The sequence below is a fragment of the Manis javanica genome, chromosome 11 (assembly GCF_040802235.1).
Source record: "Manis javanica isolate MJ-LG chromosome 11, MJ_LKY, whole genome shotgun sequence".
NCBI classification, from domain to species: Eukaryota; Metazoa; Chordata; class Mammalia; order Pholidota; family Manidae; genus Manis; species Manis javanica.
In genome coordinates, this window is record NC_133166.1 from 8063409 (window position 1) to 8081131 (window position 17723).

At 38.1% G+C, this 17723-nt stretch overlaps 1 protein-coding gene across 1 annotated transcript in view; it reads right to left on the reverse strand.

The window, feature by feature from the left end:
- The window catches only part of TYR (tyrosinase), a 95801-nt gene that overhangs the window by 50028 nt on the left and 28050 nt on the right, over positions 1-17723 (reverse strand). The window contains exon 3 of the mRNA XM_073215662.1: positions 8862-9009. Within this exon, the coding sequence (XP_073071763.1) occupies positions 8862-9009 (148 nt within the window). The remainder of the gene's footprint in view (positions 1-8861; positions 9010-17723) is intronic.

The window sequence follows — 17723 nt, forward strand, 5'->3', positions numbered from 1 at the left end:
AATGTTGTACCATCCTTGCATCCCTGGGATGAACCCCACTTGGTCATGGTGTATGATCCTTTTGATATACTGTTGAATTCTGTTTGCTAATATTTTATTGAGTATTTTTGCATCTACGTTCATCAGGGATATTGGTCTGTAATTTTCTTTTTTGGTGGGGTCTTTGCCTGGTTTTGGTATTAGGGTGATGTTGGCTTCATAGAATGAGTTTGGGAGTATTCCCTCTTCTTCTATTTTGTGGAACACTTTAAGGAGAATGGGTATTATGTCTTCTCTGTGTGTCTGATAAAATTCCGAGGTAAATCCGTCCGGCCCCGGGGTTTTGTTCTTGGGTAGTTTTTTGATTACTGTTTCAATTTCTTTGCTTGTAATTGGTTTGTTTAACTTTTGTGTTTCTTCCTTGGTCAGTCTTGGGAGGTTGTATTTTTCTAGGAAGTTGTCCATTTCTTCTAGGTTTTCCAGCTTGTTGGCATATAGGTTTTCATAGTAGTCTTTAATAATTCTTTGTATTTCTGTGGAGTCTGTCGTGATTTTTCCATTCTCATTTCTGATTATGTTGATTTGTGTTGACTCTCTTTTTCTCTTAATAAGTTGGGCTAGAGGCTTATCTATTTTGTTTATTTTCTCAAAGAACCAGCTCTTGGTTTCGTTGATTTTTGCTATTGTTTTATTCTTCTCAATTTTGTTTATTTCTTCTCTGATCTTTATTATGTCCCTCCTTCTGCTGACTTTAGGCCTCATTTGTTCTTCTTTTTCCAGTTTTAATAATTGTGATGTTAGACTATTCATTTGGGATTGTTCTTCCTTCTTCAAGTGTGCCTGGATTGCTATATACTTTCCTCTTAAGACTGCTTTCGCTGCATCCCACAGAAGTTGGGGCTTAGTGTTGTTGTTGTCATTTGTTTCTATATATTCCTTGATCTCTATTTTGATTTGTTCATTGATCCATTGATTATTTAGTAGCATGTTGTTAAGCCTCCATGTGTTTGTGAGCCTTTTTGTTTTCTTTGTAGAATTTATTTCTACTTTCATACCTTTGTGGTCTGAAAAATTGGTTGGTAGAATTTCAATATTGTGGAATTTACTGAGGCTCTTTTTGTGAGCTAGTATGTGGTCTATTCTGGAGAATGTTCCATGTGCACTTGAGAAGAATGTATATCCTGTTGCTTTTGGATGTAAAGTTCTATAGATGTCTATTAGGTCCATCTGTTCTAGTGTGTTGTTCAGTGCCTGTGTGTCTTTACTTATTTTCTGCCCGGTGGATCTATCCTTTGGGGTGAGTGGTGTGTTGAAGTCTCCTACAATGAATGCATTGCAGTCTATTTCCCTCTTTAGTTCTGTTAGTATTTGCTTCACATATGCTGGTGCTCCTGTATTGGGTGCATATATATTTAGAATGGTTATATCCTCTTGTTGGACTAAGCCCTTTATCATTATGTAGTGGCCTTCTTTATCTCTTGTTACTTTCTTTGTTTTGAAGTCTATTTTGTCTGATATTAGTACTGCAACCCCTGCTTTCTTCTCACTGTTGTTTGCCTGAAATATGTTTTTCCATCCCTTGACTTTTAGTCTATGCTTATCTTTGGGTTTAAGGTGAGTTTCTTGTAAGCAGCATATAGATGGGTCTTGCTTTTTTATCCATTCTATTACTCTATGTCTTTTGATTGGTGCATTAAGTCCATTTACATTTAGGGTGACTATTGAAAGATATGTACTTATTGCCATTGCAGGCTTTAGATTCGTGGTTACCAAAGGTTCAAGGTTAGCTTCTTTAGTATCTTACTGCCTAACTTAGCTCGCTTATTGAGCTGTTATATACACTGTCTGGAGAGTCTTTTCTTCTCTCCCTTCTTATTCCTCCTCCTCCCTTCTTCATATGTTGTGTGTTTTGTTCTGTGCTCTTTTTAGGGGTGCTCCCATCTAGAGCAGTCCCTGTAGGATGCCCTGTAGAGGTGGTTTGTGGGAAGCAAATTCCCTCAGCTTTTGCTTGTCTGGGAATTGTTTGATCCCACCATCATATTTAAATGATAGTCGTGCTGGATACAGTATCCTTGGTTCAAGGCCCTTCTGTTTCATTGCATTAAGTATATCATGCCATTCTCTTCTGGCCTGTAGGGTTTCTGTTGAGAAGTCTGATGTTAGCCTGATTGGTTTTCCTTTATAGGTGACCTTTTTCTCTCTAGCTGCCTTTAAAACTCTTTCCTTGTCCTTGATCCTTGCCATTTTAATTATTATGTGTCTTGGTGTTGTCCTCCTTGGATCCTTTCTGTTGGGGGTTCTGTATAATTCCATGGTCTGTTCGATTATTTCCTCCCCCAGTTTGGGGAAGTTTTCAGCAATTATTTCTTCAAAGACACTTTCTATCCCTTTTCCTCTTTCTTCCTCTTCTGGTATCCCTATAATACGAATGTTTTTCCTTTTGTATTGGTCACATATTTCTCTTAGTGTTGTTTCATTCCTGGAGATCCTTTTATCTCTCTCTATGTCAGCTTCTATACGTTCCTGTTCTCTGGCTTCTATTCCTTCAATGGCCTCTTGCATCTTATCCATTCTGCTTATAAATCCTTCCAGGGATTGTTTCACTTCTGTGATCTCTTTCCTGACATCTGTGATCTCCTTCCGGACTTCATCCCACTGCTCTTGCATTTTTCTCTGCATCTCATCCCACTGCTCTTGCATTTTTCTCTGCATCTCATCCCATTGCTCTTGCATTTTTTTCTGCATCTCTGTCAGCATGTTCATGATTTTTATTTTGAATTCTTTTTCAGGAGGACTAGTTAGGTCTGTCTCCTTCTCAGGTGTTGTCTCTGTGATCTTTGTCTGCCTGTAGTTTTGCCTTTTCATGGTGATAGAGATAGTCTGCAGAGCTGGTACAAGTGACCGCTGGAAGAGCTTCCCTTCTTGTTGGTTTGTAGCCTTTTCCTGGGAGAATAGCGACCTCTAGTGGCTTGTGCTGGGCAGCTGTGCGCAGACAGGGCTTCTGCTTCCTGCCCAGTTGCTTTGGGGTTTATCTCCACTGTTGCTGTGGGCTTGGCCTGGCTGGGGCTGTTCCTCCAAAATGGTGGAGCCCCGTTAGAGGGGGAGCAGCCAGGAGACTATTTATCTCCGTAAGGGGCCTCTGTGCTCCCTGCTGCCCAGGGGGTTAGAGTGCCCAGAGATCCCCAGATTCCCTGCTTCTGGTCTAAGTGACCTGTCCTGCCCCTTTAAGATTTCCAAAAAGCACTCTCCAAACCAAAACAACAACAGCAACAATGAGAGAGGGAACAGAAAGGAAAAAAAAAAGAAAAAACACGCGATTTTTTTTTTTTTTTCCTCAGGTGCCGGTCCCAGGCACCCGCGCACTGGTCCTGCTGCCCTGTCTCCCTAGCACCAGGGTCCCTGTCCTTTCAAGGCTTCCAAAAAGCACCCACCCACCGGTCCCGCAGGGAAGGAACGCTCAATATTCTTGGTCCTCAGGCACTGGTCCCACGCACCCGCTCACCAGTCCCGCCGCCCTGCCTCCCTAGCACCAGGGTCCCTGTCCCTTCAAGGCTTCCAAAAAGCACTTGGCAAAAAGAGAGAAAAAAAAGGGGAAAAACGCGCGATTTCTTCCGTCCTCAGGTGCTGGTCTCAGGCACCCACCCACCGGTCCCACAGGGAAAAATGCGGGATATTCTTTGTCCTCAGGTGCCGGTCCCAGGCACCCGCTCACCAGTCCCGCCGCCCTGCCTCCCTAGCACCGGGGTCCCTGTCCCTTTTAGGCTTCCAAAAAGCACTCGCAGAAAAGAGAAAAAAAAAAGGGGGAAAACGCGCGATTTCCTCTGTCCTCAAGTGCCGGTCTCAGGCACCCGCCCACCGGTCCCGCAGGGAAAAACGGGGGATATTCTTTGTCCTCAGGCGCCGGTCCCAGCCACCCGCTCACCAGTCCCGCCACCGTGCCTCCCTAGCACTGGGGTCCCCGTCCCTTCCAGGCTTCCAAAAAGCGCTTGCCAAAAAGAGAAAAAAAAAAAAAAGGGGAAAAACGCGCGACCTCCTCCGTCCTCAGGCACCAGTCTCAGGCACCCGCCCCCAGGTCTCGCAGGGAGAAACGCGGGATATTCTTTGTCCTCCGGCGCCGTTCCCAGGCACCTCCTCACCGGTCCCGCCACCCTGCCTCCCCAGCAACGGGGGCCCGTCCCTCTAAGGCTTCCAAAAAGCGCTCGCCAAAAAAAAAAACTGCTCCGGTTTCTCTCCACCCGCCGGGAGCCGGGGGGAGGGGCGCTCGGGTCCCCCCGGGCTGGGGCTTGTATCTTACCCCCTTCACAAGGCGCTGGGTTCTTGCAGGTGTGGATGTGGTCTGGATGTTGTCCTGTGTCCTGTGGTCTCTATTTTAGGAAGATTTTTCTTTGTTATATTTTCATAGCTCTATGTGTTTTTGGGAGGAGATTTCCACTGCTCTACTCACGCCGCCATCTTGGCTCCCGCTTTTCTGTCTTTTTTGAAGGACTGTATACCTCTAATGTTCAGGTCTTTTTATTCATTTCATTAAATTAAAAAAAAGTGTAGTATCTGGCATGGTGTCTCAAAAACATAGTGTCTAGTATGGTGTCTGAAATATAGTACAAACTTAAAATGTTTGAAGAATGAATTAATTTTTAATGAAAATGATTTATCTTCAATCTAAGAGTGGTCAGAAGGACACTGATATTTCAGCTCCCCAAGGAATTGTCCGTAGTAGTTAAAAACATAGCTCTATATAAGACTGCAATGTTTAATTGTCAGCTTTGTCCTTTACTAGCTATATAATCTTGAGTCAGCTATTGAATTTGTCCATCTCTCTTTTTCAATCTGTAAAGTGGGGATAATACTAGAACCTACATTATAGACTTGTGGATTAAATTAAATAAAACTTGTAAATTTGTATCTCAAAATTAATGAAACTTAGAATAGTGCCTAGAGCACAGTAAAAACTAAATATATAGTATCTCTTAAAATCAGACCCATTCTCTGATCTTGATAGAATTGGAACTAGCTTATGTCTTTATTTGCCCAATGTTTGATGGCAGACACGCTGGCTGCTGAGATCTTGTCATTGTCTCGCATATGAACCTTGAGGTTTATTTCCTTGTGTTGGATGTCAAGCTTCCATTTTCCTTTTCAGGTCATACTTCCAGTTTGTGATTGGTTTCAGTGAGATAGGAGTCATGCTCCTGATTCTTGAATATCTATCTTTGTCTTGTAGGCCTTCTGTTCTTGAGGGCTCAGCTTATATATCATCCTTTTGATGCGGCTTTCCAAGAATATCTCCCATGATTGTTCATGAATCATGATATGTTATAGTTGTTTACTTGTTTATATTTCCCACTAAACTATGCTTTTTCAGATCAATGATTCTGTTTCATTAATCTGTTTCCTTAGCACCTAGAACAAGATCTAATTGTGGATTAAATTAAATAAAACTTGTAACATGCTAAATATAAACATGCTAAAATATAAACATGCTAAAATCTTAAAATATGTTCATAGCATGTTTGAATGACTATTACATTTTGCTTTTTAAGACTTGAAAAAAATCCTTCAGCTAAGATGCCTCTCTCGTAGTTCCTTTTGTAACTATGGTAAATGTAAATTGCTGAGCTTTTTTCAATTATTTATTTAGTTGATAGACATTAAGTTTACATTTTTACTAATTGTATGCTAGACAAAACACTATGAGAAAAACAAATATAATACAAGACATATGCCATGCCATTGAGTAGTTCACAGATTAACAGGAGACACAAAGCAAAATAAGTAACAAACAAGAGCAATATAAATGATGTGTCCAAAATAAAGGGCAGAGAGAGAACATGGTGTGAGTTGTAGATGGGAGCATGTTGTATTGGCCATTATTTAACAACTAGACCTCAGAATAAAAGCCTCAATTTGTATCATTTTCCAATTTCATGGTGTAAATTCTCCCACCATGGCTGATTTCAAGATGCAGTTTAAGGTCACTGAAGCAAGGTTGGAAAAAGATGTAGGGATTAGGCCTTGTTAGCCAATGCAGGCTGGCTCCAACACATCCTAGGTGGGAGAGATTGTTATAGACAGGCATGTTCTGGGAAGACTTCATGGAGGAGGTAAAAATTGAAACCAGTCTTAAAGACTGTGTAGAAATTAGGTAAATCAAGGAATATATGTTCCAGATTTGGAGAATGTTATAAACAATGCATAGAGGCAGGAATGAAGGTGGACTATTGAGGCAAATATTTCAACACACAGTAGGTGCTCCATAAATATATTTGTGAATAATTGAAAGACAGTGAACCAGCCATCTGACTGAAGAAATGAGTCTCTGTAAGAAGAGACTGGAGAGGAAAGCTCAGGTGCGCAGTATTCGGTGGCGGTCCACAGGTCTCTATCCTTCTTCCTTCCTCTCTACCTCCAGAATCTTTATAAGCTTGGCTCTGGGGGCTGAATGAGAAACTGTGGTGCCATCTGTTTATTACCCTTGAATTATTTTAAGTAATCATATAATTATCTAATAGTAAGATAGGCTTAACAGAGAATTCTAAGAGGGCAGAAAATCTTAATTTTCAAAGATGCCAGAGTGGCTTCTAATAGCCATGTATCTGCATAATGGCTTTCTTTCTCTTGAAAAAAAAAAACATGTCCCCAGACATGGAATTCAATTACAGCATTTTCTATAAATATGCATAGAGGTGATCTAGTGAAAGATCAACTTTTCCTCTCATCTGAAATATAAGTATGGAATTCTGTGTTTGGGCAGGGATCAGGAAACTTCCTGTAAAGGGCTAGAAACTAGACATTTTCCACTTTGTGGGCCATAGGTCTGTGGATAAAGTGAAGGTGCCTTTGGCCAGGATTCTCACTTGGCCCTGGTCAACTAGCTCACTACACACTTGTGGGCAATACGTTGTTATCGACTCTATATAAAGAGCTCTGCCCAGTGTTCTTTGGGTGACATGGTGGCATGGCTGCAAGGCTGCAAGGCTGCAGGAAAGCAGAGCAGAGGCTGGAGTGGTGGCAGCACCGAGGACAGAGACTTAGATGGCTTTGCAGGCAGAGAGGCCCAGAGGCAGTGACTGGCTTGCTGCCTGCAGACTTACTCTGAGTGGATGGGATTCTAGTGATTGACCTGCCACCATGGAAATGACTGTTCTACTGTCAATTCTTAGGTCACATTGAATCCATGGTGAACTTGTCTGGTGCTGAAACCCATTGGCAAGACATGGTCTCAGTCCCAGCAACTCAGCTCGGCCATTGTAGCATGAAAGCAGCCATAGACAATATGTAAATGATCAATCTGTAGCTGTGTTCCAATAAAATCTTATTTACAAATAAGGCAGGAGATAGGTTTGGCCTATAAGACATAGTTTGTTGATTCCTTGCCTAGGGCATCCAGGTGTCTAGGAATTCTGTAATTCTTTAAAGTTCATGGGACAAAACTAAAGATCAAAAATGCCAAAAACCCACAAGGGCTATATGATGAAAAAATGACTCAGTAGAAAGAGTTCAATCTATCTATTTTGGTAAAATGTTTTGCCAGCCCCCTTCCTCTTTCTTTTATGTATGGGTATAGATGATCATGATGTTATATTGTTGTAATTTTGGTGCTTATACACTTTCTTAAAAACTAATTTCTGAATAAAACTTGACTTGGGATGTTACTTAATTCCTATAATACAGAGTTGCCATGACAGCAATAAGAATCTGCTTAATAACCTTCCAGACGAATGGTCATTTTCTTGTTTGAGATTATGTCCTTGTTCCTGGTCGCAAGAGTGTGTTGGAGATTATGATAAATTAAACATCTAAATTTCAGTTTCAACTTCCTTAGCTTCAAAACATGAAAAATAGAAGTTGTTATATTTACCAAAGAGAATGACAGTATTATCTTAATGGCAGGTATAAATCTGGGCCCTTTATTCATTGGCTGTTGTGAGAAAATTAACTCGGATGGGACCAAAAAAAAAGAGCCCTACAACCGTCATCATGACTTAAAGCTTTATATCCTCCCCATGTGAAGAATTCCAGAAATGGACAACTGACTTTCCTTCATGTACTTTCTTTTCTGTTACCATCATCTAAGATTAAGTCCAAAATCTATAGCTAAGACATTGCATATATAATGGAAGTGGGTTAGTAAGGAGGAAATTTTCCAGGAAAATTGAATCACATTAAACCCACTATTTGGGCCACATGTGCACCCTGTCTGGAGAATTAATCATAAGATGTTCTGGCCAGTAGTTGAGATCAAACATTGTATCTGCTTATATGTGAGTGTCTGAGGCTGGAAAAGAATAAATTAAAATAATATTGCTAGAGAGAAAAGAAATATGTTGATGAGAGATGTAGCAGATTAATGTCTTGTCCAGATGACTTTAGATGCCAGCTGTGTGTGCCCAGCGACCTGATTCTACATGCTTTTTCTCCTAACCACATGCCCCTGCAACGTTCAAAAGACTGCCCTTGGGCACTAGAGCTGCATAGCCTTTCTGGAATTAGCTAGTCCCTGGGAGCTTCACAGCTCCTACTGTATGGCAACCTATAGCCAATGGCTATTTAACACAGAGCTACAAAAACTCAGTTCCTTTGTTTTAAGGCAAGACAACTAAGGTGTCTTTTACACTCTTCCAAGATCTGGCTGGGTGTGGAATTTCAACTGAAATTGTACTCCCTTCTTCTTATCCTGCTTTGCCCATTCTCTTACTGGTTTCTCTTTAACAAAACACTTTAATAAAACATTTGCATTCAAATCCTGAGTCTAGGGTCTATTTCTGGCAGAACCCAATCAAAGATGATAGACCACCATAATTCATTAGCTTTTATGTAATAGCTAAAGTCACACTATATTTAACACCATTGAGCACATAATTTATGAAGAAATGTCAACTAACCTGTCAACAAATACATGGTGAAGAAGAAAAATGGGATCGTTGGCAGAACCCTGTACCTGAGACATCGTTCCATTCATATAGATGTGCAGGGCATTGTGCATACTGCTTTGAGAGGCATCTGCTATCCCAGTAAGTGGACTAGCAAATCCTGTTGGTCAAAAAAAAGAATGGGAAAAATTTAGCTTGTCTTAATGGTTGAATATCTAAGTGATTATTTCATTTGGTTTACAGGCTACAATTAAAAGCCTAACTCACAGAAACAAAATCAATAATAAAATTCATTTTGTATTTCAGTTCTTTACATTCTGGATACCCAGTGAGTATTTAATAGATCTTTAGAAATTGAATGGTGTTAACCTGGGTCCAAGGGGCTGATTAACCAGGTTGAATAGGCTGAGCCAGTTTGTGCTCCCGCCTGGTGCTTTCGCCTATATTCTTCCTTTAGGTAGTGAGTAGTATTAAGACCTGTTATAATAATCAGCATAGTCAGTCTCATTTTAATCTGTAACAGTGCTTAGGACAGATCTTTCCAGCCTGTTATGTATCTCTTGCTTTCCAGTTCTGGTGGTTACTTTTAATTTTGGTTTCTGATTCCAGAGAAAGCATAAAAACTTGTAACCTTCCACATTACAATTCATCTTCAACAGTCTGGGCGACATTGGGTCATGATGAGTTTGATTTTGCAAGGTAATCATTTCAAAGTTAATCAGAACTCCATTAAATGGTTCCATTCATTATATCAGGGATACTGGTAATGGGGATAATAATTATAATAGCTGTTATTTTCTGAATGTTAATTTGCTATATGCTTTTTGTGATTTCTGTCCTCCAATCTTTACAGCAACTCTGTCAATTAGAAATTGTTATCCCCAATGGAAAGAAGACCAAACTAAGGCTCAGAGAAGTTCTGAATTTCCTTAGGCTACACAGGAGGTGGTAGAGTTGGGATTTTAACCTATATCAATTAAACTGCAAGAGCTGAGCTCTTGATATTTTGTCTTCTCTCTCACACACTCCCTGGGAAAAGAGAGAGTAAGTTAACACTTCAGAGTCCCATTTAAGCAAAACATAAAACATAAGTAGAACTCAGAGTCAGAAAGCAGACAAAAAAGTCAGAGTAACAAAGTTAAAATGTAAGCAGAAAGCAAATTGGGGAAATAGAGCAAGGGGTGTATTATTAAACTTCGAATCTGGAAATCAAACAAGCAGAAACTGTGTAAGATTACAGTTTTGAAAAGGTAGGATGCCATCGTGGAGGTCTGGCTATGGAGGGAGGTTTATGCAGTGAGGATTATTTTCTTGTCAACTTCTTCATTTTTAAAGCTGTAGCTCTTGAATTTGCATTTGATGTCTTATCTCCCACCATTGTGGCTCACAGTATTTCTGCACTCTCAAGTCTGTGATTTTTTTCCCTCCTTCTGAGCTTCCTGCACTCATTTTTGGAAAACGTACCAAGCCCTGCAACCCTCTGGAAGCCTAGCCTAATTGCACACACTTCTGTCCCCTCTGAGCTCTCTGTCTATGGAAACGTTTATGATTATATGTGCATGGCACTTAACTATATGCAGCAATTTTTCTAAGAGCTTGACATGATTAATTTACTAGAATCTTCAGAATGAACCTACAAATTAGGTACCTTCATCATCTCCATCATGTAAACTTGGAAAAGGGGGCCTAAGGAGGTCAAGTAATTTGTCTAAGATTAAAAAGCAAATTGAGGAGTTAAGGTTAGGACACAAACCTGTTTTATTTTAGAGCTTAAGCTCTCAAATGCACTGGTTTACTGCCTTTCCTCTGTAGCAATAAATCACATACCATGGAGGACAAGCTTCTGTAGAGCAATTGTCTTCAAGCTTTTATCCTTGACTGGCATCAAAGGAAGGTTTTAAAGCCAAGTTTATGTTGGCTCTTACATAAAGAGGTTTCCTTTTTTCACTTGATCTCATTTTTATTTTATTTTCCCTTAGAATTATTCCTAATTGTTATATAAAATATTCTTGATTTTTAAAAAACTCTTTTAGTAGTCTGTCATAAATAGATTTGAAATTGTTTTAATCATAATTATTAACAGTTTCACCAGATATGACTTCAGGGATATTGCAAAAAGTATACTTTTAAAACAGAAGATTTATTATCATTTAAAAAATGTATCCACCTTATTCACCATCATCCATATCAAACTACTGCAGACTGAAATTTTATGGGGTTTCCTTTTTTCACTTTATCTCATTTTTATTTTATTTTCCCTTAGAATTATACCTAATTGTTATATAAAATATTCTTGATTTTTAAAAAACTCCTTTAGTAGTTTGTCATACTTTCCTACAACAAAAATAGGTACAAAATTAAAATTACTTTAAAAAAATTTTATGTGGCCAATAATCTTATCTTTTGAATTAGGTTATTAAACATTTCAGTAATAAACAATGTTTTAAAATCACATACATATACAAAATATTTTACAAAATAATTATTGAATATAAAAAGCAAAATTATATTGAAAATTCTTTTCTTAATACTACTGATGTAATAATCTTACTAATATTGATGAAAGTTTGTTAATTAAAAATAAATTCATATACCCATGGATGAATATTATTCATTTCTACAAATGGTAAAAGTTCAGCATAAATTTCTACTCAGTTTTAGAAAATAGATGAGAAACTTTGTTTCATAAATTAGATGTGAATGAAGATTTTTTGTAGTAATTTCACCTAATTACTTGAACTCCTTTTTATTTACATATGCCAAAAATGACATACTGATCGAGCATCAAAGTAATCTGATCCATCATCAGATAACTCAATCAAGAATTCTTTAATGAAAACTGTGTTCTAAATTATGAATTTATTTATAAACCACCTGACTTGCAAGACATTTGCTACCTATTTATTAAAGTCATACCTTTTAGCGAGAGTGGCACCAATATTTGGAATTCTCCATTAGTTTGGCACCTTGAAAATTTTTGCCTCTTCTGGGAATACACTCTGTTGAGAATGGATTCAGGATAGGTGAGAGGTATGCCCTCTGAGAAGTCAGAGAAGGGAGATCATGAAAAGGGGAAGATTAAGGAGAACCTTCAGAAACCTTCTCAGATTCATTTTAGAAAACTACACTTAGGAGGACAACCTGGAAATAAATTTCCTAAAACTCTGTGCTATGTCCCCTTTAGAGTCTTAGTGAACCTGCAGCAGTGTGTCTCTCCCAGTTTGGAGATAATGCTATAGAGAAAAGCTTTTTAGAGCTAAGCAGATCTGGGTGTACATTCTATGTTACTTACTGAAACTATACACTTCGTCAGGTTATTTATCTTTTTTGAGCCTCATTTTCTTCAGTGGTAAGAGAGGAAATAATTAATGTCCATCTCAAGGATTCTGGTAAGGATTAATTCTGACAGTACAAAACACCTAGTGTTGCATCTGGAGCACAATGAATGCTTCCTGAAGCTATCATTTCTCTGAGCTCATTGTGTTTGATACATGGGTGCTCAGATGAGCTACCAGCCAAGAGTATGGGGTGCTCCCGCTGCAGAAAGTCTTCCACTACAACTCCCTGCCATTGGGACCCATCCCAGCATCAAACACTTTCCCCTTCCTGACGCCATTGCTCTACTGAAACCTGCCTCCTGCCAGCCCTCATCCAATATCAAGTGCTCCTGGGCAATTCTAGAAAGTAGGATTGGCATTCTAAGAGTGCTTTCAAGAGTTCATGCTCCTTTCCTCACTTCTTTTGCTAACTCGCCAGATGTTGCATCTAGGAAAGCCTCCAGTGATATGAGGAAGGACATCAGAATAAGCAGCACATGGGGCTTGTCAGAGTGCACTGTGACGGGGCTCAGAAATATTCAAAGGTGCAGGGTGGACAGATGCCAGCCTCTTTGTGATAGGTATAATCATTGTGATATAGACAACCTACATTAAAATTGTTATGTTAACAATTTTAGATGAGCTGTATATATTTTGTGTCTCCATTTAGACTGGAAATGCCTCTAAAGTAGGAACCAAATCATTTGCTTTGACTTTCCACAGTCCAAAACAGCATCGTGCATACCTTTGTACTTAAAAAAAACAAATATAAAATACTTCTCAAGCCTTCATTTGTATATCCTATAGAAATAGGAAATAGGAAAAATACATTTCTTTCCACAAAATCTTTAAAGGGCCTTCAAGGAGCTTCACTGGCTACTTGTTATGCGACCAAATAGAGAAAATTCCATGGATATTGAATAATACACAAATGTGAACAAACTACTTTGTATTTTACTTCTTCACACAATTCACTTTTTTAGCCAGAAAATCACCTTGAAAAAATAAGAATTACACCAACATAAGTAGCTTCTTTTGCTGAGATTATTCTCTTTTGGAAGAGCAAGTTGAAGAGGAAATTCTAGGCACCAAATAATCGTAACTTATACATCAAGCTTTTCAAAAGTCTTTCTTGAATCTGATCTCATTTGAGTCCCAGGGCTACTTGTGATATGAATATTATCATTGTCCCAGTTTTATAGATGTGAAAATGTAAGTTTATAGAAGTTAAATAACACATCCAAATTCAAGCTAGTAAATGAAGGCATCAAGAAATTGAAAGTAGTTTTGGGTGATTCCAAAACCCTTATTCCTTCTTGTGTGTTGCAGCCTAGTTGTGTCCATACTGACTTGCTGATGCACCTTGGGAGCCTCATGTTATTGTGCACTATGAAATGAATTTATTGACTTGCTATTTTCACCTATTATCAACAAGGTACAGAATGTGTTATTGCCTCACAATTGTCCAGAAATTCCCCCTGATGGGAAGTCTGATAAGCCAGCAGGGACCTTGTTAGCCGTCATGGATGCCAGAACGGCTCCCAGTTCTTTGTAAAGGACAGTGGCAGTTGCCCAAATTACTCTGTCTTATGCCTTCAAGTCTGATGCTCCATTCCTTTGGGAAATTAATAAACAGTTTCAGGCTAGTGATAACAGTCCCTTGAAATAGGGAACTTCAACTTGTCAATCCATGTCTTTTTCTCTTTTATTTCTTCCTCAATAGTACTCTAGAGGGTTTTCTGTTTGTTTGTTTGTTGTTTTTAATGCTGATGGCTATCCCTATCCTCTGGAGATTCAGTTTTAATTGGTATAGAATGGGGCTCAGGCACTTGATGTTTTAAAATACCCTAGGTGATTTTAATGTGCAGCCAGGGTTGAAATTCACTGATTTAAGCTAAATTGCTCTCTATCCTCTAAACTTGAGTTCACACTTTAAAAACTTTACCTCTGTATATATAATTTCCTTTACTTGAAATTTTCTTCATCTATATTCTGATAGCCCAAAAATGTGTCTGTCTTTAAAATCCCACATAACATGCTTCTGCCTTGATATATTTCCATACTGATAAGTGCTCTGATGTGTACCTTTGAAAATTATGTTTAAAAAATTGAGCAACTACTATTTGGCAGACACTGGATGGGTATTTTCACATGTATCATCCTATTTAATTCAGTTTGCTCCTTTCTAGGGAGCTGGGGTATACATGTTGCACTTTATCATGCCTGTCAGATTTTGAAAAACAGTATGTAGTTAAATCTTTAGAGCAGAGTTTATTTGATTTAATTTAATTTTATGTGCTTCTCTAACCTATTTTAATATTTCATTGAGTTTCAGAAATATAACTGGGAGAAAAGAAACCAAAAAAAAATTCTTAAATGTACATTAGTGTGTCTGAGGCTAGAATAGAAATGATATTAGACCCCCTGGCTGTGTTCACCCTGATAGACTCCTTTAAGAAAGTTAATTTCAGAAACTATGAAGTGCACAGCCTCACAAGGTTACACATGGTAATTTTAGGAGGTTGTATTTGATGGCTGAGTACTTTTAAAAGGCTTATAATTTAAACTATTTGCAGCAGAAATATAATATTGCAGATCAAAAAAAAGATCCTGGATCTAAGCAAGTCCCTAAGTATAATGGAAGCATTAACTTTCAATCCAATTTAAAGTTTTCTCAAAGTACTAGCTCTACAGGCATAAATATAATTAATTAGCATTTATGTTTATTAGAAAATACTTTTAATTTGATTCAGGAAATTCCTTCAACTGTTGGGAATGGAGCAATGAAGCAAATGTAGTGGCAGATGGTTGTTTCTTACCATGTAGTATTAGGTGATAAAGTCACAAATGCTCCACAAATTCTGGTTCTCAACAGTGTCATCTCAGAGCAAGCAATGTCACTGGTAAACTTAAAAATATGAATACTCTAGCCCTAAGAGGGAACTACTGAATTGGAAAGTCAGTGGGATTTATCATTTGTGTTAACAAGTCTTCCAGGTGATTCTAAGGAACACTAAAATTTGGGAACAACTGCTCTAAGTATTTTCATTGTTTGCACAAAGACAATGGTGAATCAGTCATAATTAGTCATAGTCTTCTCCATAAGCTCAGTAAAGGAGAGCGATATTAGTTCACATGTTATCACTTTAAATTGTTTACTATTTTAAGCATCAGACTAATTTCCCCTCTTGGTACCCTCTGTGTTTATGTGCATGCATGCATGTAAACATTTTCTTTACATACATATTATAAATACACAGGACATTCATAATTCATATCATCCAGTGATTTTTTTTCAGCCTTTCTTAGGTCTTCTTTCTAGTTCATAAACATGTCTATAAAGGGATCTTACACTTCAAGAATAATGGTTCAGTTCTTCATTTAAAATTTGTCTGAAACTTGTTTTAAAGTAAGATTTTATAATGGCTTTCTATATTCTAAGATTAGATTTGTGTGTTTGGGGAGACTCAGAAATATTGAATCGCACAGCAGTAATTTCATTCACTAAATTGTACTGATTGAAACAAGCAAAGGGCTTAAGCAAAGTGTCATCCAAGCTATATTCTCTTCCTTGTTTTTCACTTATGACTGAATTGATAGTACCTGGTATATTTGGTATATTTCATCAGGTGTACTAAAACTTTCATAATGTATTTATGTTAATGCTAACTATTTTAGAAACAAAGATAAGGCCGCCAACCATTCTAGACCCTGTTTTCCCCAGACTGTTCTGGTTTTTGCAGTGAAAGTGCTGTGTCCTAAGTAGGGATAGCTTCATAAGCGTGCACCTGAGTGTTCCCCACCCAAATCTGCTCATAACTTGGTTTAATGCTCTGCTGTTGCTATCTTGAAATTCTGAATCATTTTGAACCAAGTGTTTCATTTTAAAATTTTCCACTGGGCCCTGCAAATTATGTAACTTGTTCTGATCCTGGGAAATCCCATAGTTCTAGGCAACAGGGATGGTTAGTCACCCTACTAAGTTGACTTTGACATCCCTTCATTGGCTTGATTTCATAGGGCTCTTCTAGAATATACAAGTCAATTAAGTCATTTAAATGTATCCTACTGTCTCATTTATGTTTTGCTTTCTAATCAGGCAAGATCATTTGATGATATTTTCATATGCAAGTCATAGAATTCCTATATGTCTATAATTTTCCATAATGAATATTCTAATATATTTTCATTACATGTTACAGTTCACAAAACAATTTCAGGCACATTTTCTCATTAGACATCCCCAGTAGTGTACTAGCCAAAGATTAATAACCAGATCTCAGAGGGTATTTTTGTGGAGAATAGTAAATAGGGGAGAGATGTTGAAAATATGATGTGATTTATAGCACCTATCAATTTCCATGTTGTAAATATTCCCATGATTGTTAATTTCAAGGAACCAACTTGATGTCATCATTGGGAAAAGATGCTGTTCTCACAGCAGATGAGTCAGTGCTAGCACACCACTGGATGTTCCTCTGTCCCATAAGGGAGAGAGAGTACATTTAACATGATTCTACAGAAAATAAGATTATGGAATCTGGATGACATAATAAAGGTCACATGTCTGCTGAGCAGCTAATGCCAAAACTGCATCTTCAGTCTTTTCATTCCAAAACTTGAGTTCTTTCCCTATACCATTTTGGTGTTTTTTTTTTTTAAATCTTTCATAGCTATAAATTTGAATATAGGGATTATTGCTATCAATGTATAATGAAAAAGCTGACGCACCTAATCCAGCCGTTTTCCGTAATGGATTCTTTCAGGGAGGAGAGGGCCCTATCACAGTGGTTCCCACTCTCCCTCTTTGGATGGTACTTTATAAGCTTCCTATCACAGGATTGCAGGTGGCCTGCAGTCAGCTCAATCAGTGAGATTCCTGTCATGAAACCCAGAGAAGGCTGGAATTCTTTGGTAGCGTTACCAACAATAAGACCAGATGTGTACCTCCTGAAGCCATGTTTGTTTCTGTCCAATTTAATTCCCTTACTGAATTAAGAGTTTATAGGACATACTTGCATCTCAAAGGTTACTTTTTAAAGTCATTCTAAGTAGAAAGCACAATCATGTTGTTGCACTTCGGATATTAGCTCAGTTAAGCACTATTGCTTTTCTGAAGCGGCTTTTGTCCCCTGGAAGTCTCAAATACTGGTATAGTCCATTGGTTAGAATCTAGTTTCTATACAGAGTTAGAAAATTAGACTGTGCATATAAGACAGTGACTATTATTAAATGAATTTTCCCATTACAGAGACTCTTCTAAGTGATTTACAAATATTAACTTGTGTTCTTTGTAACAATATACATAAGGTAGATATATTATGATTATCCTCACATTGTAAATGAACAACTTCAAGTAAACACAGGTTAAATTTACCAAAAGTCATCTGACTAGTAAGTGATAGTACCGGGATTTCAACCCAGGTAGTTTGATTCTTGAACCATTATTCTCTGCTTCCTCTAAAACTTGGTCTCTGTTTGGAAGACCTGGGGACATGACCTGCCCTGTTGATGATCCAAATAAAAATTGAATTACCCAATAGCCTTGTGACCTTGT